Here is a 21,355-nt window from a genome sequence, read left to right as displayed (position 1 = left end):
GCGGTGCTGCAGCTCTACAGATAGAAACTACTGCCGTAAACCGGTTCTGGTATCTTATCGGAAAAGTAATCGGTGGTATCGCCCAGCCCTAAAGCCATAAACCCCGCCCCTTGCCCCCTCCCCTCCCCTCCCCTCCCCCACAGAAACCATAAATAGTCCCTCCCGCCGTTTCCGCGTCATCCTTCTGCACATACGCCATTTTATCGCAGCGCGGTCTAACAGGTGAGCCACGGTTTAAGCCAATTTTCTGACTGTTTATTGATTTAAGATGCAGGTTTAATCTACTGTAAAGCTTAATCAATCGGTTTATGAACGGGTTGTGTTCGATATGTGATCAGAACAGCCGCGCGGCTCGTAAATAAACCGGCGCTGACGGCGTTAGCTTTAGCATTAGCTTTAGCCACGCAGCTAATGGCCGCTTCTGTTTGCTTATCGGGTGTTGTTCTGGAATTTTCCACCGAGAAAGAGAGCTTTAAAGTTCAGGTTTCCTGGATGAGGTGCGGGTTAGAACATATGGGTATCGTTTTCATGCACAGTTTGAAAGGGGAGTCATTTTTACTGCGCAGTGCGAGTTAAAATACAGCAGCCTGACTCAGCTGACTGAGAACTCCGAAACCAATATAATCGATAATAGCGGTGTAAATGAGCTCAGGCAGTCTGGAATGAAACCCAAACACATTTTACTGGGGAATCCGGGCGTAGATCAACATTACACACGAATCAGACCGAAGCATGTGCGATTTGCGTTTGCAGACGAGGCCTGACCTATTTTCCTGGGCCGAGAGTTCCACCTTAAATGATTCAGCTAACGTTACACCATTTAAGGTGGAACGGAAAATTCAAACAAGAAGCCAACGTAAGCTCTTTTCCCGGGGCTGTGTGGGCTGATGCCTCTCTATTTTTTAATCCGAGCTCGTTTTCGGTATTATCGGGTGTTAGAGGACACGTGACTCCGGGAGGTGGTAAATTTTCAATGCAAAGTTGTTCAATCTACATATTCTGGGAGGCTGATGAGCAGCTGGGTTTGGTTCAGTTGTTTAAGTAGGTCATTTACAGTCAAAGTACCGTTTGTTCCTAATTCACCCTGTAGAGAATTTCCTTGCAAGCAAACTTTACATTTAAACATTAAACAAGTTATTAGGCCTCGTCTCCGGTTGTACTTCGACCCTCTGTCTGTTTTTGGAGGGGGGGGGAACAAAAAACATGCAGCTGACCTGCCAGATTGGAGATTAACTCAAGGTCTTTTCCAGCTTGCCTTGAGGTCACAACCATGAGTGGATGCCGTGTGTTCATTGGCCGCCTGAGCCCACACGCCCGGGAGAGAGACGTGGAGAAGTTCTTCAAGGGCTACGGACGCATCCGAGAGATCAACCTGAAAAACGGCTTCGGCTTTGTGGTGAGCGCTGCAGAAACGCCTCGTGTGGTTCAGTCACTGTAGAGAGAATAAGTGCTGGATTTGACTGTCTGTGTCCCCACAGGAGTTTGACGACTACAGGGATGCAGATGATGCCGTGTACGAGCTCAACGGAAAGGAGCTCTGCAGCGAGAGGTGCGGTGGTGCTTACACTCCAGTCTTGCTTTGATCTTCCCAAAATAACATCACAGTACAGTATGCAAATTCCAGGAAAAAAATGTAGACAAGTTGGGATGCGTAGTATGTACCAGCAGAACAGTAGTGTCACATGTTAAAGGGCCCATAGCCTACGTTTTTCTGTTTTGTTGTCTCACAGTTCTGCTCATCACATTTACGTAGTTTTCTGTGCCATAAAGAAACATTTATTTGTTTTAAATGACCATTTTCTGGCTTCTGTCCCTTAGAATAGGCCGTGCCTGGGTGTCCTGTATTGCACGTCATTCAAAAAGCAGTCTTGCTTGATAGTTTTACCTATAAACTCAGTGGGAGCGGATGGGGCTAAACTGCTTTAGGCTGAATGGATTTTGTGACATCACACACATTCAAAATAGGGTTGATTTTTCACCTTCACATTTGTTCACATGTGTGGAATTTTTCAAACTTCAGCCAGTTATTTAATAAAAAGGAAGAAATTTGGCTTTAAACTATAAACTAGTTTTTTGTTGAGAAACGTATGAGGAAACATCATACACCATATATAATCCATGTTGGTTTTCACATGTGTAGGGTGACCATTGAGCATGCTCGGTCCCGACGTGGCAGAGGTGGTGGACCTGGAATGGGGGGAGGACGCTTCTCTCCACGCTTCCGAGGCTACCGTCAGTCCCGCAGCGGAGGATCCAGGTGAGGAATGATGATGATGTTGATGATAATTATTATTATTATTATTATTATTAGAACATATTTTTGCTGTAATAAAGACCCGTACATGTACTAACTCTCTCTCCCACTCAGGTATGGTCCTCCTGTCCGCACGGAGCACAGAATCATCGTGGAGAACCTGTCCTCCCGCATCAGCTGGCAGGTGAGAGATGAGCGCGTGCTGCAGAAACCACCTTTACAGCTTTTTTTCCCTTTACTTTTTCTTTTTATTTTGCAAAAGCAGTTAAAACCCCCAAAACTTAACATTCCCTTTTTCATCCCACTACAGTAAGAGGGTAAAATTTGAATGTTTCATCACAAAACAAACACACTTTTGTAGTCGTAAGGTAGCTTCAAATCTTTACCTTTATTTTCATAAATGGTTATATTTCTGCTAATTGCTGAAAGGTTATCTAACTGAGACCCGTCTTTTTCCAAACCTTTTCTTTAACAGCTGTGCTCTGGTATTCTTTAATTGGACTTGCATGCACAGCCCCTGAGGTGCATAACGCCCTCTGCTGGTTGTGTTCTGAATAGTGTCCATGTGGTGCCTCTCCCTACACGCAGTTGCGGCTGGTCTAATTCTTGGCTGGGCCCCCTAGCGGGTGAAAGCGGTAGCGCAGGATAGCCTTAGAGGACATGGGTAGCCACTCTGGAGGGTCTGTGGTCACAAATCGGCTCCACGTGCCCCCCTGCGCCCCGTTTGGGTCTTTTTCTGTTGGTGCAGACGCGGGGGGGTGCACACTCCTCTCGCTGTCTCTGGTGGGTCCGTGCTTGTGGAGGCCGGAAGGGGTCGAGGCCAAGGTCGTTTAAACTGCATTGGTTCCGTTTGCTATTTGGACAAGTGGCTCTTTGCTAATGTCTTCCGTGTTGTGGAACGGTAAGTAGCTCAACACACTGATAGATCACATGGAGGAAGGGTTGGGAGATTACTGTAGGTGCCATTTTGCGGGGTGGGTTAAAGGGCCCATATCATGGAGGGAAGTGAACGGGGTGGGTTAAAGGGCCCATATCGTGTAGGGAACTGAACTTTTCTTGCCTTTTTCTTTTTGCTTTTTTTTTTTAAATACATTTTGCCATCATTATGTAAATATTTTAGTTTCAAAACTGTACCAGTGAATATACAGACACTAAGCTGCCAGAACGGCCTGTTTTGAGGCGTTTTTGTTTGGTCTATGTCCGTTTAGCCCCGCCCATTCATGCTGAAGTTATCGGGAACATCTCAGAACGGCGCTCGTTTGCATCTGTCTTAAAGGCCAGTGAAAATGGCCGTTTACCGCAGTGTTCACACATGCAAATAAAGTGAACCTCATCAGGAAGTAAGTAAATAAAAAAAAAATTAGCATATGGGCTCTTTAACGTGTCAGTGTGGAGAAAAACAAACCAAAGCTGGAAACCATTTATATAATCATCTACATGGAGAGAATGTAGTGTGCGAGTTCTGTTCTTAGCAAAAATAAACCAGTAACGTGAGTGTAGTTCTGACTCACTGCAGGCGTTTTGTTCCTCCACGCTCTTCTTGCGCTTTTAAACCAAGCCCAAACGTCAGTTACACTAATCCCAACAGTACTTGGAGCAAATTAGCATCTGTTTTGTGGGTGACGTACTTTTACATGGGCACACGGTCCAGGAGAGTGTAGGGAGCTTGCTACAAGTGCACACCACACCACAAGTGCACACTTCAGGGCTCGTAGTGATCAGACAGGTGTGGCTGCGGGAAGCAGTGTGTGTTTGAGTGGTCTGTCTCGGTGGATTGTGTTTGTGTGTGTTTGGGTTTGTGGATCACTGAAGGCTCTCCTGCTTTGCTGCAGGACCTGAAGGACCTGATGCGGAAAGTTGGAGACGTGACGTTTGTGGACGCCCACAGAACCAAAAAGAACGAAGGGTAAGGTTATGTACGAGAATATTGTACTCATTAAACAGCCAGGATCCACTGGCAGGTCCAGAGTTTCACTACTCAGTTATATAATACCTAAGAATAACTCCTGTTATTAGAGTTAATAAGTCCAGAATAATGCCAGCTTAGTGGATCCTGTAGTTACTGATTAATGTCTGGGTATTATGTTCATAACATCAATTACATTGTTAGCGTCAGTGTAATTAAAGGCACAGATGTATTCAAGTCGGCATTCTCATAGTTAGTGAGAGCATTGATATAGTTGTATACGTTAACTAAACATGCTAATGTTTTCACCACAAGCTAATGTTAGCCATGAGCTAATATGTTAGTCCTGATCTAACACACTAAAAACAATAGCTTGGTCCTGAGCTGAACCAGGCTAATGTGTTAATCTCGATCTAAAGTAATAGCCTCAAGCTAATATTTTGGTCTTGATGAAACAATAGAAATTAGCTGTATATGTAAACGTTGCTCTCATGTGTTAGCCACAATATATCAGCCGTGATCTAACATACTAGCTGTAAGCTAAATTGTTAGCTCTGATCTCTGCATTAGCCACAAGCTAATGTTTTGGTCCTGATGTAAAGTGCTGTAAATGAGCTGATGTGTTAGTTTGTGGAGAGCACAGTAGATCAGTAACTATATTAGCCAAGAGCTAACACAGTAGTCATTAGCTAACATGCCTCATGAAACAATACACTACAGAATAATGTTATCACACCCTGGATACATTCCTGCTGCAGTTAACCTTGAAGGATGTAGTTGGCATAAATATGGTTAATGCATTGATGAAGAGCTTCAGTATAATTGATGAGCATTTATGATCGTATGACATAGGACAGCATTGGTGTCATTAAAGATACTATTGAGTTAGTATTAAAGTTTATCATTACTAATGAGCTTCCTGAGTGTTAAAGAATCTTATAAACCTGACGATTTGTTCCGGTTGGACTGTTCCTAAAATTAGAGCAGAGAATCTTAGATGGTGATGTAAATGTTAACCAAACAGACACATTTACTTGAAAGTTGTGTTTTTCAGCCAATAACACTGAAGCTAAAAGTCACTAGCTGCGACACTAATGCCCGTGATATGATGTGAAGCGCCGCCTCAGACTGACTGTAGGTCAGAGTGTCGTCTGTGTGTTTGTGGTCTGACTGAAAGCTCTCTGTGTTCCAGGGTTGTCGAGTTTGCCAGTCACAGCGATATGAAGAACGCCATTGAGAAGCTGGATGGCACCGACTTGAACGGCCGCAAGCTGAAACTGTACGAGGACCGCGAGAGGAAGTACGTAGAAATATGTTCATGCAAATGTCCAGAAAAGGCCAGAAGTGATGACTGTTGTGAGGGAAGCTTCTGTGTCGTTGGTCACATCTGTAAATGTAACTTAACCCCTGTTTAAAAGGTTTAATGTTCTGGTTGTGTCTGCAGATGTCTTGAGGGCTTATCTAGAGCTTGTTTGCAGTGCCTTCTCTCCCACTATTTAATGTTCACGTTAATTCACCTTAATTTCTTCTTTCTTCTGTAGCCGCAGCCGAAGCCGATCCCGCAGCTCCTCTCGATCCCGATCCCGCTCTCGCTCCAAATCAGCCAGCCGGAGCCGCAGCCGCGAGAGCAAGCGAGAGAGTAAACGCTCCCGCAGCCGCTCGCGCTCCGCCAGCAGAACTCCGGAGAAGAAACCGTCGCCAGCGTCTCGCTCCAGATCAGCGTCGCCATCTCCCTCCGCTCAGAGGAAACCGTCCCGCTCTCGATCCCGATCCCGATCTCGATCCCGCTCTCGCTCCCGATCCGCTGAGAGTCAGCACTGAGAGAGAGGACGTGTGTATGAGCGCGCGAGTGGCTGAATGTGTGTTGAAAGTTAAAAATTACAAAAACATGTATAAGTTGAACATGTTTATGTATCATAAAAGGAATAGTTTGGTCAAAGGAGCTGACATTAAAGGAATACGTTAACATTTTCCAACCTAATCTCTATCGGCTGAATTAACTGTTTCCTTAAACAGGGAGAGCTCTGACCCAGTTCTGACTTCTGATAGAAGTCTGTGAGCAGATACTGAAGCATTTATAGGAAAACATGCTGAAATTGTCTGATCTGCAGATTAGGTTGGAAAACACTGCAGTATTCCTCTTAGTGAATTGGCCTGGTTAGCATTGTGCAAATGCTGCGTTGCGCTAATTGACACCTACTGCCTCCCGTTTGCAGCCGCGTCGGCATGTTTGATCGAGCTATTCCTTCATGTATCAAGTAAACTTCCTTTCTTCCTCCTTTAACATGCTTTAGTTTGACCTGTGCCTCATTTGATTGAATGACTGCAGTAATTCATTGCAGTTTGTTTTATTTCCGTCTTTGTGAATCCCTCCCAGTGATGTCCACTTTTTTTTGTTGTTTTTTTTGCTTCAGGTGTTTGTAGTAGTGAAGCACTTCAGTAATAAACACAGGACTCTTGATCGTCTGTGCAGAATTGTGCACCGGACCACAGTCACATTTTTCTAAATTCTTTTTAACAATAAAACACTGGGGCAGGTGCGATTTCTGAGAAGTTTGTGTATTTTGATTTATTACTTTGTAGAAGTCTTTAGTTTGAAGTTGACTTTTTGTGCCGTTTTGGAGTTCTCTTTTTTTTCTTTTGAGCTGTCCTGCAGGTTCTATAAATTAACTGTGAATACTGATTTATAACAAATAAACTATAAATCGACTTCCCTTGTGTTCATTTTTCAGTCTTTTGTCATGATAGTGATGCTGCACTACAACTCATCACCACTAGATGGTGCAGCACCACCACTGCTGACTCAGAAGGCCTAAAAATGTTCAGTATTTTTATAGATATTTACATGCCTGCACACGCACAGTGGGTCTAAAAGTCTGAGACCACATTGAAAATACAGGATTTCCATTTATTTCTGCAAATGAAGTTTTAGGATGTTAAACTTTTAAACAAAGTTCTGACCACTAAAAGAAGAAGTATTCAAAATCCTGCACTGTATCTAGTTCACTATTCAAATTGAAGCATATGTGTGAACTTGAGCGTTTGCAGAAGGTCAGATTGGTTTTGGTCTTATCTCTTCCAGTGAGGCTCATGTTCAGGCGGCCGTCAGTGTTTCGGTGGATTTAGTGATCAGCTGGAACGCACACAGTCATTAAAGCGAAAGGACAACAAATAACAAAATTCTACGGAGCCCTGCTGGTGACATCCTGTATAAATAAAAATAATGCGTGGACACGACTTAGTAAGCCGTGATCTCATTCCCACGCCTTACTAAGTCGTGGCCATGCATTAGGATCTCGTTCCCACGCATTGAGTCTGCAGTTCATTCAGGTTGTGTTAAATCTGAATATTAAATTAGAAAATAATGCAAATTAAAGCTTTTTCACCAGTCCTCTCAGACCGTTTGGCCCCACTGTGTTTGTAGTAGGGGTGAGTAACATGACTTTTATTGTGATGAATTATCAACATACGCTTTTCTGAGCATGCTGTGAATATCATGGTGTTTATTGCGTATCGTAAAAATGTCTTGAAGTATCATGATTTCTTCCATATCGCCCATCCCTAATAAATCTCTCTGCTGCAGTGTAGAGAGATCAGAGCAGGCAGCTGCAGCTGTCGTACAGTGAGACGGAGACGGCCGAGTTATTGATTTTAGTCTGTATTTCCCATAAAAGAACAGGAGCAGCTGCTGCGTAAAAGCCTCGTCCTCTGTTGCTATGAAGAACACGGCAACCGCTGAGTCCTCAGATTAATGACTGTGGGTTCAGTGCACCATCAGTAATGTCCAAGGCCTCTCTGCCTCTCTGCCTCTCGCTCTGTCATTTGAGAATCAATACATTTTCAATACAGTAAATAAGGGAAATGGCTGGAAATGGTGCTCAAGTTAATATGTTAGGGTTCGGTTTCCAGTTTATTAGGAAACTATGAAAGTATTAACATTAAAGACTTCAGAACAGCAGAGTTCAGCCATCCATTCAGCCTCGGCTCATAATGTAAACACTAAACCAACCACGCTGATGTACACACGAGCTGTGTTAGCCCTGAGCTAACACACTACAAACAGGCTAATATGTCAGCTCTGGTGTCTCTGTGATGTGTTAACCTTGATCTAATGGTGTAAAGTCCTAGAAATTAGCGATATATGTCAACCCTGATATCACACACTATAGCCACGAGCTGGTATGTTAGCCCTGATCTCTGCATTAGCCACAAGCTAATGTTTTGGTCCTGATGTAAGTTACAGTGCTAGAAATGAGAGATGTGTTAACGTTGATCTACTGTGCTCTCCACAAGCTATTATATTAGCCACGAGCTAACATGCATCATTAAATGAAACACTAGAATTCAGTCTGCTGTGTTATTATATCCCATCACACCTTAGAGTTCCGTTCACGCTGAACTTAAGCCTCGAATAAACTCTTCAGTGTTTTACATTTATGTTAAGTATTTTGCTCAAATTATTACTCATTATGGGGCAACATTTATTACGACCTCATTCTTTTCTACGTTTATTTTACTATACGATTGTTATTGCCTTATTATACGGTTTTTACTGTATTATTGTAGCCGAACTACAAAGCCAGACACCAACCTTGATCCCAGCAACCAAAAGCAAATCTGTTATGTTTATTAATTTATCTGAGTGAAAACAAAACAAAAAAAAGACATTTTCTCTGAAGGTCATCAGCAAAATATCCTTTAATGTTATCAGTTCATAATGAGGATGTTTGGTCTCCCTTAAAACGGCAAAACAAAGTACACACACACACACACACACACACACACACACACACAGAAACTCACGCACACACACACACACACACACAAACACAGATATACACACACACACATACACACACACAAACTCACGCGCACACACACACACACACAGATATACACACACACACACACAGAATGTAAAGTGTGTAAAGATCAGTAAACATAGTATATCACACACACACAATAAACTGTCCAGCTGGAACAGTGTGTCCAGCTGTACAGCTGTGTCCTACTGCAGCCCTTCACACTGCATCAGTCCTCACTGCCTGAGGACGCTCAGCCTCCTCCTGCACAGATTCTAGTGAACACAGTTAGTGAACACACAGTAAGTGAATACACAGTTAGTGAATATACTGTTAGTGAAAACACAATTAGTAAACACAGAATACACAATTAGTGAATACTGTTAGTGAAAACAGTAAGCACAGCTAGTGAACACACAACTGGTGAAAACACTGAACACAATGAGCACACTTAGTGAACACTGTTAGTGAACACTTACTGAAAACTGATGGTGAGCACTTTCTGTGTACACTGTTAAGAGACCTTTGCTAGTGTACACTGATGGTGAGCACTGTCAGTGACCACGGTCACTGCTGTTACTGAACACTGTCAGTAAACACACTCTTAGTGAGCTCTCTGATAGTGAACACTGCAAATAAGCATGGTTAGGGAACACTGTTAGTGAAGACCTCATACGTGGTCACTGTTAGTAAACTGTGTGTTAATAAACACTGTCAGTGAACAGTATTGGTGAACACTGTTGGTGAGTTCTGTTAGTGAATGGCATTCAACACAGTTGGACACCACTGTTAGATAACACTACACACGTGAAAAGTGATAGCGCACACTGTTAGTCATTGCATCGTTAATGAGCTCAATTAGTGAGCGTTGTCACTGAACACTATTACCAAACGCTGTATATAAACTCACTGTGAATCCACTGTTAGTCACCATAATTACTGAGCTCTGGATTAAAGAGCACTGTTAGTGACCACAACCAGTGAACACTGACACTGATAGCCAACACTCTGATAGTGAACATCAGCAAATAGTGGTAGTGAACCCAGTGCTAGTGAGCCCTGCGCTGTCAGTGAGCACTGCATGAGTGAACACTCAGTTAACGTTTTGTAAGGACTTTCACATCTACATAAACCTGGTTTATTACATAGTAATAACTTTGAACAGCGTGTTTAGCATCACTGCTCTGTTATCACTTCTGACAAATGAATGAATGACTTTGGGGTGGAGTTTTAATGCAGGTCACATGATAATGAAGGCGACACACCAGGGTGTGAGCGCCAGGTGATTTGTCTCTGAGAAGTCCAGCCAGCCTAGAATTCATTTACATATAGATGATGTTTGTATTTTTGTGGATGAGAGAGAAACGAATGTTTGGACAGATGTGCAAAACTTCACTGGGAAGAAGTTCAGGAGTTTCATAAGGATGATTATTTTATTTTAGATGTGGTGAATTTGAAGTAAGAAATGATAAATCATAGAATTGTTTCTTATATTAGAAAAGTTTCACATTCATAAAGTAAAATGGTCTCATTTCAAAATTAATTTGGTGCACTTTTCAGAAAATCTCAAACAACGTAATGAATAAAATAAGAAAGCACTAAAGAAAGTCAAAGATTTAATATTTAACATGCACACTTAAAAATGATGGTTCTTCAAGGGTTCTTTAGTAAAGAAAATGGTTCTATATAGAACCATGAACACTCAAAGAACCATTTGCATCATGAAATGGTTCTTCGGATTGATGCAGAGTGTGCTGTAGATGCTTCTATTACACATATACCATCAATCTGAATAACCAGTTCACCATGTAAAGAACCATTTACGCATGCAGTTGGGTCTATACAGAACTCTACTTGCCTTTACTAATGAATCCTTGAAGAACCATCTTTTTTAAAAGTGTGTAGAACCTTAAATGGTTCTCTGCATGGTGAAGTCGTTCTTCAGATTGATGGAGAAAGTGTTCTATGTAGAATGTTCCTAAAAAGGGGTCTATATAGCATCAAAAAGGGTTCTAATATTGTTATGATGTCAGGCTTGTTATGACAGTGGAACCCTTTTTGGTGCTATATAGAACGTTTTTCAAAAATGTTCTACTACAGCATATTCTACATCAATCTGAAGAACCATTTCGATATGCAAAGAACCATTAAATCATGTGACTAAAGGATTCTTTGAATGTTAATGGTTCTATATAGAACCGTTTTCTTAAGAACCGTAATTTTTAAGTGTGTAATATGATGTTTTTACCGTTTCTCTCTGAACCCCTGGCAATGAATATTAATCATAATAATAATAATAATAATAATAATAATAATAACAATCAAATAGGCCAGCCAGCCAATCACAGCGCAGAAAGGGCGGGGCTTTTGACTATCCAACCCAAGCGCAGGAGGGGCGGGGCTACCGGATAACAAGCCCCAGCGCAGGAGGGGCGGGGCCTGTCGGCCTACGGGCGTGAGAAAGAAAACAGACCGAACGCGCGAGCGGCTGGTGCGCTGCAGCTCTCGGATCTCGCGGTCAGCCGGTGACGGGCGCGAGGATATAAAATAACAGTTCCGGTATTCGAAAAAAATAAACAAGACAACAACAAAGGCGACATGAGGAGAGGAGCCGCGGCGACGTGAACGGAGCACGAGCGCACGGAGGACTCAGGTTCTTTCAGAAGTCCAGCGTGCCCGCGCGTGCGCGTGTGTCTGTGTGTGTGCCCCGCGCGCTCAGCATGGCGGAGAGAGGAGGGTCCCGGCTCAGCTTCCCCGGGAGCGCGCTCAACACGCCGGTTCCCATGAACCTGTTCGCCACGTGGGAAATAGATGGCTCCTCTCCACACTGCATCCCCAGGTCAGTGCGCGCTCCCGTGCGTCAGCGCGTGCGTGCGTGCGATGCATACGTCTATGCATAAATGTAGGTTTTTGCGCTGAAAACTCTGCATTGCTCGTGCGTGCTCGCGAGCTCCCCCTGGGTTTGGGTGTGTGTGTGTGTGCGTGTGTGTGTGTGTGAGAGAGAGAGCGTGTGTGTGTGTGAGAGAGTGTATGTGTGTGTGTGAGAGAGAGAGAGAGAGAGTGTGTGTGTGTGTGTGTGTGTGCGTGTGTGTGTGTGTGTGAGACAGTGTGTGTGTGTGTGTGTGTGTGTTGTGAGAGAGAGAGTGTGTGTGTGTGTGTGTGTGTGTGTGTGTGTGAGAGAGAGAGAGTGTGTGTGTGTGTGTGTGTGTTGTCATGCACCGGCCTTTTTGTACTTTGCACTTTAAAGCTCCGCTCAGACTGGCTCTTTTGCACGAGGGTGAATTTTCCCGTTCCACCTTAAATGGTGCAGCAGTTACATTATGGCGCCTGAGGCGTCAGATTGTAACTGCCGCACCATTTAAGGTGGAACGGGAAAATTCGAAGAAGCTGGCGAATAGGAAGCCACCTCCAGCCTCGCCTCTTTTGTTGTTATTGTGTTGTTGTTGTTTCGTCAGCAAACAAAAACAGTAAACAAACACAGTAAGGCATTGTGCTGCTGTGCTGTTGTCGTTTGTGCGCTCTTGAAAGTTCTATATAGAACCATTGGCATCCTTAAACGGTTCTCTGCGTGGTGAAATGGTTCTTTTTAGCACCAAAAAGTGTTCTGCTATGGTTAAGAAGTCAAGCTTGTAACCCTTTTCTAAAAAGAGTTCTATACAGAACCACACACAACACATCCTCCATCAATCTGAAGAACCATTTCACCATTTAAGCATGCAAATGGTTCCCTGTCTTTACTAAAGAACCCTTGAAGAACCGTCCTTTTTAAGAGCTCGTGAGCCAGTTTGAAAGCTGACTCTGCTTATCGTGCCGGTTTGTTGTTGTTGTTTTTTCTGAGTGAAATGTCCCACCTTGCACAGAACCCCCTTCACTGTGGGCCACAGGAACTCAGCAGCTGCACACCCACACACACATACACGCACACACACACATACACACACACACACACACACCCACCCCCCCACATACACACCTACACAAACACACACATTTCAGAAGCTTAATTAAAGTAATTTTAAGTCTGTTCTGCTCTCTCATCACCCAGATCAGGCCTGAGAGCAGCAGACTGTACAGGAATAGAAAGAATGAGTGTAATCCCGCCGGTCTGGCTCACGTATCAGACTCGGCTCAGGGAGGAGCTCTAATCCAGGGTCAGATTCACCTCTCATATCATATAATAAACATGTATAGATGGCGGGGAGCTGGTCTGAGGTCAGCGATCCTGCTGAGACACCTGATATAGTCGAGCCATGAGCCCTCGCTGATCCCTCCGGCTGCTTGTAAACAGCCACTGGAGTCGACGAAAGTATGAGCAGAATTCAGGCCTGCTACTGTTTTTAGCTTTAGCTAACACTTTAGATTAGAGTTAACAGCCCGTTGTGCAGTGCCAGCCCACCAGTTTTTCAAAAATTCCCTCGTAATTTCAGTGTTTGAGACTCAGAGAGACAGAGTCAGAGATTTGTTTACAGTGGTGGTGATAGGAACCATGACTACAACACAAATATAGACATTTTATTTACTATCCAGAACCACCAGTGAACCTACACGAGTCTTCTGAGTTTATATGGAATGTTGATGATGAAAATAGTGGAAAATCTGAAATAATAAGTTTTCTTTGGGGACTATTTTGCCTCACAGCGCCCTGCATGTATCCCTCCACCATGAATGGAGTTTAAAGATACCATTGTAAGTCATCAGGTAGTGTGTGTAGTGTATTAATAAACATCATAACATGACACAGGATGTTTGTACAATCAGGTGAGAAAACATGGCTCAATCAGCAAACCCAGAAATACAGATAACCAGCTGGCGCAAAATAGAGTTTCGTAATAATGTCCGTGACTTTAGTCCAGCAGATTTCTAGACTGGGCCGTCGCTTCAAGTCTAAACCTTCTGAAAAAGTCTGTGCAGCTCAGAATGCTATTTTTTTCCTAATAACGGCCATAAATTATATAGTTCATTAAAAGAAGGGTGTAGTGTCTCCACACATTCAAGACATAAAATACACATCATAAGAATGAATCATATGGAGCAGGAGTCTCTGATGTGAGCTTTGAGTGAGGAGCGGAAACGTCTGTCGCTCCACTCACACACTCTGCTCATCTCTGGTAGCTTCCTCTCCTCCAGGGTGGGCAGAGTAGAGTTTGTTGGTCTGGTAAATCTCAGACATTGGATACATTTTGGACAAGTTCCAAATTCCTGAGTAACCCTGGGAAGCGTTTCTCAAACACAGGCCAAAATCCATAACCATTTCATGTAAGTATGGGCAGAATTTAGTTCTGTTACTGTTTTTAGCTTTGGCTGACACTTTAAATTAGAGATAACAGCTCGTTGTGCAGTGCCAGCCCACCAGTTTTTCTAAAATTCCACCTGTAATTTCAGTGTTTGAGAGCCAGAGACTCAGAGTAAGAGATGTCTTTACAGTGGTGGTGATAGGAACCAGGGGTCACCATGACTACAACACAAATATAGACATTTTATTTACTATCCAGAACCACAATGTGAATAAATAAGCCTTCTTTGGGGACTGCTTTCAGAAGGCCCTCTGCCATCAATGCGCTTTAAAAAACACTGTGGTAAGTCTTCAGGCAGTTCAAATTCAGTTCAAGTGTATTAATAAACATCAGAGCATGACACAGAAGTGCATGACATAAGATGTTTGTACAGTCGGGTTAAAACCACAGAAATACAGATAATCAACCTGTGCAAAGCAGGGCTAATAATATCCGTGACATTGGTCCACACTCAGTCCCAAGCAGGCAGAAATTTCATCGTAGTCGTTTAGAAGCTCTTGGGAAAAGATGAAGCTGCTGGATCAGCAACTCCACAGATTTCCTGCTTTTTCATAGGGAGTAAAAGCCGACTTTACAGGCGAGTGTATGTTAATGGTATGTCTCAAATCCTGTAGGATCCTCCAGATCTCTTTTCCAGAGCGTGTGAGCGGAGCGGCGGTGTCCTCTCTCACTCCAGTCACTCCAGTGTCGCTCCGTCCTGCAGGCCAGTCCTTTATTTCACACTGAGAGATGCAGCAGCGACTCTACAGCTCACACACGACGGCTGCTCTTCAGATTGATGGAGCATGTACTGTAGATGGTTCTATATAGAACCTTTTTGAAAAGGGTTCTATATAGCACCAAAAAGGGTTCCACTACTGTTACAAGCCAAAGAACCCTTTTTTGGTACTATATAGAACCCTTTTTGCTAAGACTGTATCTGACTGACTACACACTTAAAAAAGATGGTTCTTCAGGGGTTCTTTAGTAAAGAAAATCGTTCTATATAGAATCATGAAGACTCAAATGGTTAAATGGTTCTTCAGATTGATGGAGAATGTGTTGTTTATGGTTCTATATAGAACCTTTTTGAAAATGGTCCTGTATGGCACCAAAAAGGGGTCTTCTATTGTTACAGCCCTGACGTCATAACAGTAGCAGAACCCTTTTGGAGCTATATAAAAGCATTTTCTTTACTAAAGAACCCGTGAAGAGCCACCTTGTTAAGAGTGTACATTTAGAAGCCGGCGGGGGTGTGGATGGTAATTTTAATATTTGGTTGGACTGTCACTTTAATATCAGTCCTGTTGTATTATTTCTGTCAGAGGAAGCGAGTCGGCTGGGCGTGAAACATTCAGAGTCAGAGGGCGGCAGAGGAGATATGGCTAATTAATACTTGATTAGGATGAAATATTCAGAAACGTGCCGCAGAGACGCGCTCGTTCCCTCGGGCGCCGGCCCTTTGTCTCGCTGTGTGTGTGTGCGTGTGCGTGTGTCTGTGTGTGTGTGTGTGAGAGATGTGGGCTGATGTCTGTTTGGGCTCCTCGTCTCTGACCCTCTAACACGTCTGACCGCCTGAACATCTCCAGCCTGAGTGATGTTGAAGCTCTACAGGATGAAACAGCAGCTCGGAGACAAACATTAAAGCGATAGTTTGGTGAAAAACACACAGACCCCCCCTCCCTCCCCCCTCAATACCCTAAATGTAGTCAGTCAGCCAAGACTTGCCTGGTGCCTGAAAAAAAATAAAAGACAATAGAAATAAATTGATTATTACATTGTTATTATACACTGTGATGACATCATTTTTTACACTAGACCTTGTAATTGTGGCACCTTTCATTTAGGTTGCAAAATCTCAAATCTTTATAAGCAGCAAAACATTACAGTGTAAATGAGTGAAATAACAGCACGAAAACAAATCAGAGAAAACATTCATTGAGAATCTGTCTCTGTGAGGAAGCGCAGTTTGGGCCTGCAGGAGGACGGAAGAATATTGTTTGTGAAAAAGTGATTTTAAGGGTCAGTGCACGTCAAACTCTCTCTTGGATGAGATTTTCATTTCCAGTTTCACTGTAGAAGATCCATTTATAGCCTTGAGACTGACTCGAAGGGGAATTCCACAGATTTCTCAAAATTCCCCTGATTTTCAGACGTAAACAGAGTCATCAGGAGTTTTCATTGGGGACTGTTTTGCCTTAGAACAACCTTCACCATGAATAGATGAAAATAAATTGATTAAAATACATTTTACGCCTAAACTTAATCTCAAAACTATCACAAAACAATGTCTCAGACATCAGCAAGCAAATTCATAATCAGTTCATAATGATAGTAATAATGATTATCTTTATTTATAGAGCACTTTTCATAGCGGTGGCAGCTCAAAGTGCTTTACAGTCAGCTGATAAAGTTTAACAGTGATAGATGAAACTCTGAGTATTAATATAAACTCATATAAATCAATAACAGATCAGATTAAAGAGATAAAGTAGAGTTTTACTGAAGCTCTGCGTTAAAGAGCTGCGTTTTCAGATGTTTATTAAAAGTGAGCTCTGAGCTCGACTGTCTAATAAAAGCTGAATTGAGCTCCACAGTTTAGAAGCAGAATAACTGAAAGAGTCTCTCCACGTTTTCTGTGTTTTACTGAAGGAGTTCAGAAGGTCAGAATCTGCAGATCTGAGATCATAAACAGACGGTCAGGAGCTTTAAGGTCATTTAGAGCTTTAAAAACCAGCAGCAGAGCTTTAAACTCTCTCTAAGAGACCCAGGCGGTCAGTGCAGTGTGTAACGGGGTGATATGAGCTCTCTGTGTTGGTGCTGTGAGGATCCGTGCTGCTGCGTTCTGTACGGGTTCTAGAGGATGGACTGTTTTCTCCAGTAAGAAGATCATTACAGTGATCAACTCTGCTGAGCAAACACAGCTACAAGTTTCTCTGTGTCGCTCTGAGCTTTAAGAGGTGGATGTCTGGTTCCTATCACCACCACCGTGAACAGTTCTGGCACTAGAATGGTGCGTTTCACACCAAACTACTCTGAACCGCTTCACTCTTTAAGAAGATGTTTCTTCAAGGATTGTGACTCAGAGTGGTTTGGTGTGAAATGGTTCAGATGTCTTTACAGTGGTGGTGATAGGAACCAGGGGTCGCAATGACTACAACACAAATATAGACTTTTATTTACTATCCAGAACCACCAGTGAACCTACACGAGTCTTCTGAGTTTATATGGAATGTTGATGATGAAAATAGTGGAAAATCTGAAATAATAAGTTTTCTTTGGGGACTATTTTGCCTCACAGCGCCCTGCATGTATCCCTCCACCATGAATGGAGTTTAAGTTCTCTAAACTATCATAAAACAGTGTCTCAGTCATCAGGCAGTGAATTCATAACCATTTACTGTAGGAACTTTCTGTGAGGGAGCTTTTAGAGGTGGACGTCTGGTTCCTATCACCACCACTGTGAACAGTTCTGACTCAGTAAGTTTATCTAGAACAGAGCGTTTCACACCAAACCACTCTGAACCACCTCTCTGTTTACATCTGAACCAGTTAAATTTTTAAATAAATCAGTGGAATTCCCCTCAAAGTTTACCTCATTGATGTCTTCCCTTGTTATAGAGTCCTTACAGCTTGTTTCTGCTGTGTAGACGTGGAGATTTATTCGCTCTTTTAATGTAATTTAATATCTATAATGGAACAGAACAGCGATGGAGGCAGCCAGGAAGCAGGAGGAGGCAGCAGCTGCAATGTTCAAGATCAAGTAAAGAAAAAAGGATAAAAACAAACAGTTAAATGTTTTATTTATGTGTACTTCATCACTTTAGGTGTTATTTTGTGTATTAAATGCATTTTATAGTAAAAATAATGATAATTCTGCTTGTTTATGAATGTGTAGTTTGTCAGTAGCATGTAAGGAATCATATTTAGAGCAATACACAGTGACAGAAGGTCAGCAGAGCAGATGCCTGGACATTGCTGGACATTGCTGTCCCTCAGTAACGTGGGCGATGATGCCATTAGGAGCAGAAACGTTGCTCAATAATAGCTTTAATCAAATTCAGCGTCTCATGCTGCGTTAATCCGCTCGTGACCTGATGAAACATCTTCCGTTTCATTCAGAGCGAAATTTAATCCGGGTCGTAATCTCCGTCCAGGAAATCCACACAAGCCTCTTCCGGACATTGTTCGCCCGTTTGTGGTTTTCCAGTGAGCGCAGTGAGAGGAGGATTTGTGAAAGTGCAGATCCCGGCGCTGTAGAACGGTTCTCTCACTCTGTGGAACATCACTTCACCCTGATGGAGCTCCGCTCTCACTGTCGCTGTTCACTTCACCTCAGGTTTATCTCTGTTACACACACTGCTGACAGTCGCATGCTTCAGAACATGAAGGTTCTTGAATGGACACGGTTCTAGGTAGACATTTGCATTATGTGGAGGTTCTTTAAGCTTTTAAAGGTTCTTCACGCTCACACATCTCATTCACAGAAGGAGGCGGAGCCGTCTGTGTTGAATAGAAATAGAGCTTTGTCGAATCCAGAACATTTTAACACAGACAGTATCAAAAATCTCATTTTATCTTAAAGGGGAAGTCCACAGATTTTTCAAAATTCTGCATGGTTAAATGGTTCAGTTGTAAATGGTGTAAAATCCAACCAAATCTTCAAAGTATTTGCCAGAGCTCAGAGTTTAGTTCAGTCCCGGCATTATTTCTGCCCTGAACATGAACATATTTACACGCAGCTTCTACGCTACATGCTGGGGAGCTGCAGTCTCAGCAGCTCCACCCACACGCAGACGGAGCGTCAGACGTGTAAGCTAAGCTGGCTGCCGTGATTGTATCGGTTCTGTTCTGACCGCGTCTCACCGTGTCAACGCGCCTCCGTGCCTTTTGTGAGTAAATGCTCTGTTTGCTGTGCCTGAGACTTTCACAGCAGTGTAGATGCTGGATGTTTGAAGTTCTTTGAATGTTATATTTTTTGTATCTTTTGGCCTCATTTCTGACGTCATTTCCTGTTTGTTTAGGCAGAAACTAACTAGGGTGCACTTAGACTGAGTTAAACAAATATCAGACGCATAAACCTTTTCGAAATTTCTACAATGTAAAAATATTGCTGCAAATAAAAAAAAAGTGTAGCTGCAAAATTAAGTCCCCAAAGATCACAGAAAACGCTGCTGCAAAGTTCTGTTTAGTCCGGTATAAAATATAAAATGTCTATATGTGTGTTGTAGTCATGGCGACCCCTGGTTCCTATCACCACCACTGTAAAGACATCTGAACCATTTCACACCAAAACACTCTGAATCTCTCTGTTCACAGACTATACATTGAATTCTGAAAAATGGGTGGAATTCCCCTTTAACCTTGGAGTCGAAAATTTGCTCAAACCTGAAAATATGTGACTTGTTACATCCTCACTGAGAACATAAGGTTCCTGAGAGGAACCAAGACTCCAGGTTAGCTTCCTATTCGCCAGCTTCTCACTGGAATTTTCTGTTCCACCTTAAATGGTGCAGCAGTTACAGCCTGGCGCCGCATTTAAGGTGGAATTTGGTGGTAAATTGTGTAAACATTTTTCGGAACTGTCACTTTAAGATCTAGATCTGGTTGTGTGAGAACGTGGGATCTGTGTTTGGTGTGTGCTCTAATGTTCTGCCCCGTGTCCTCAGCTGACCGACCCAGATGTTTTTAAAGTGAGTGTGCAGTTAAACTGAGAGGGCGTGTTTTCTTTTGCAGTCTGAAAGCTGTTAGTTTACAGTGGAGCTCAGCCAGACGGAGCTGCAGTGATGTCTGACGGGGCTCTGTGATTGGCTGGCTTTACTGTAACGGGCGTGTCCATGTAGGGCACTGCTCTGTGATTGGCTGGCTTTACTGTAACGGGCGCGTCCGTGTAGGGCACTGCTCTGTGATTGGCTGGCTTTACTGTAACGGGCGTGTCCGTGTAGGGCACTGCTCTGTGATTGGCTGGCTTTACTGTAACGGGCGTGTCCGTGTAGGGCACTGCTCTGTGATTGGCTGGCTTTACTGTAATGGGTGTGTCCGTGTAGGGCACTGCTCTGTGATTGGCTGGCTTTACTGTAACGGGCGTGTCCGTGTAGGGCACTGCTCTGTGATTGGCTGGCTTTACTGTAACGGGCGCGTCCGTGTAGGGCACTGCTCTGTGATTGGCTGGCTTTACTGTAACGGGCGTGTCCGTGTAGGGCACTGCTCTGTGATTGGCTGGCTTTACTGTAACGGGCGTGTCCGTGTAGGGCACTGCTCTGTGATTGGCTGGCTTTACTGTAACGGGCGTGTCCGTGTAGGGCACTGCTCTGTGATTGGCTGGCTTTACTGTAACGGGCGTGTCCGTGTAGGGCACTGCTCTGTGATTGGCTGGCTTTACTGTAACGGGCGCGTCCGTGTAGGGCACTGCTCTGTGATTGGCTGGCTTTACTGTAACGTGTGTGTCCGTGTAGGGCACTGCTCTGTGATTGGCTGGCTTTACTGTAATGGGCGTGTCCGTGTAGGGCACTGCTCTGTGATTGGCTGGCTTTACTGTAACGGGCGTGTCCGTGTAGGGCACTGCTCTGTGATTGGGGGCTTTACTGTAACAGGCGTGTCCATGTAGGGCACTGCTCTGTGATTGGGTGGCTTTCCTGTAATGGGCGTGTCCGTGTAGGGCACTGCTCTGTGATTGGCTGGCTTTACTGTAACGGGCGTGTCCGTGTAGGGCACTGCTCTGTGATTGGGGGCTTTACTGTAACAGGCGTGTCCATGTAGGGCACTGCTCTGTGATTGGGTGGCTTTCCTGTAATGGGCGTGTCCGTGTAGGGCACTGCTCTGTGATTGGCTGGCTTTACTGTAACGGGCGTGTCCATGTAGGGCACTGCTCTGTGATTGGCTGGCTTTCCTGTAATGGGAGTGTCCGTGTAGGGCACTGCTCTGTGATTGGCTGGCTTTACTGAAATGGGTGTCTGTGTTGTAACTGGATGATCTACATGTAGTGGGCGTGTCTTTGTTACACTAGGTTAATGATTGGCTGGACTTGCTATGGCGGGTGTGTCTTTGTGTGATGTGACTTGCTGGACTTGTGGTAGGCGGGTCTGTGCTAGAAGTGGTTAATGATTGGCTGCATTTGCTG

General features: G+C 43.7%; 2 protein-coding genes across 4 annotated transcripts in view; both read left to right on the top strand.

Annotated features, from left to right (window-relative positions):
* The first annotated feature begins 140 nt into the window (after nucleotides 1-140).
* srsf5a (serine and arginine rich splicing factor 5a) lies at nucleotides 141-6,873 on the top strand. The gene is made up of 8 exons (XM_036575256.1): nucleotides 141-222; nucleotides 1,251-1,396; nucleotides 1,479-1,549; nucleotides 2,141-2,257; nucleotides 2,369-2,438; nucleotides 4,087-4,160; nucleotides 5,353-5,460; nucleotides 5,702-6,873. Exons 2-8 carry the CDS (start codon nucleotides 1,271-1,273, stop codon nucleotides 5,979-5,981), a joined length of 846 nt encoding a protein of 281 aa, XP_036431149.1. The 5' UTR covers nucleotides 141-222; nucleotides 1,251-1,270; the 3' UTR covers nucleotides 5,982-6,873.
* Nucleotides 6,874-11,423: 4,550 nt separating this feature from the next.
* The window catches only part of pacs2 (phosphofurin acidic cluster sorting protein 2), a 76,303-nt gene continuing 66,371 nt past the window's right edge, over nucleotides 11,424-21,355 (top strand). For 2 of the 3 annotated variants that reach the window (XM_036575251.1, XM_036575250.1), the window contains exon 1: nucleotides 11,424-11,801. In XM_036575251.1, the coding sequence (XP_036431144.1) occupies nucleotides 11,683-11,801 (119 nt within the window). In that variant the 5' untranslated portion in view covers nucleotides 11,424-11,682. The remainder of the gene's footprint in view (nucleotides 11,802-21,355) is intronic. The other variant, XM_036575252.1, reaches the window with a different exon arrangement.

The sequence above is a fragment of the Colossoma macropomum genome, unplaced genomic scaffold (genome assembly GCF_904425465.1).
Source record: "Colossoma macropomum unplaced genomic scaffold, Colossoma_macropomum, whole genome shotgun sequence".
Lineage (NCBI taxonomy): Eukaryota > Metazoa > Chordata > Actinopteri > Characiformes > Serrasalmidae > Colossoma > Colossoma macropomum.
This window is presented reverse-complemented; position numbering and strand designations above follow the sequence as displayed.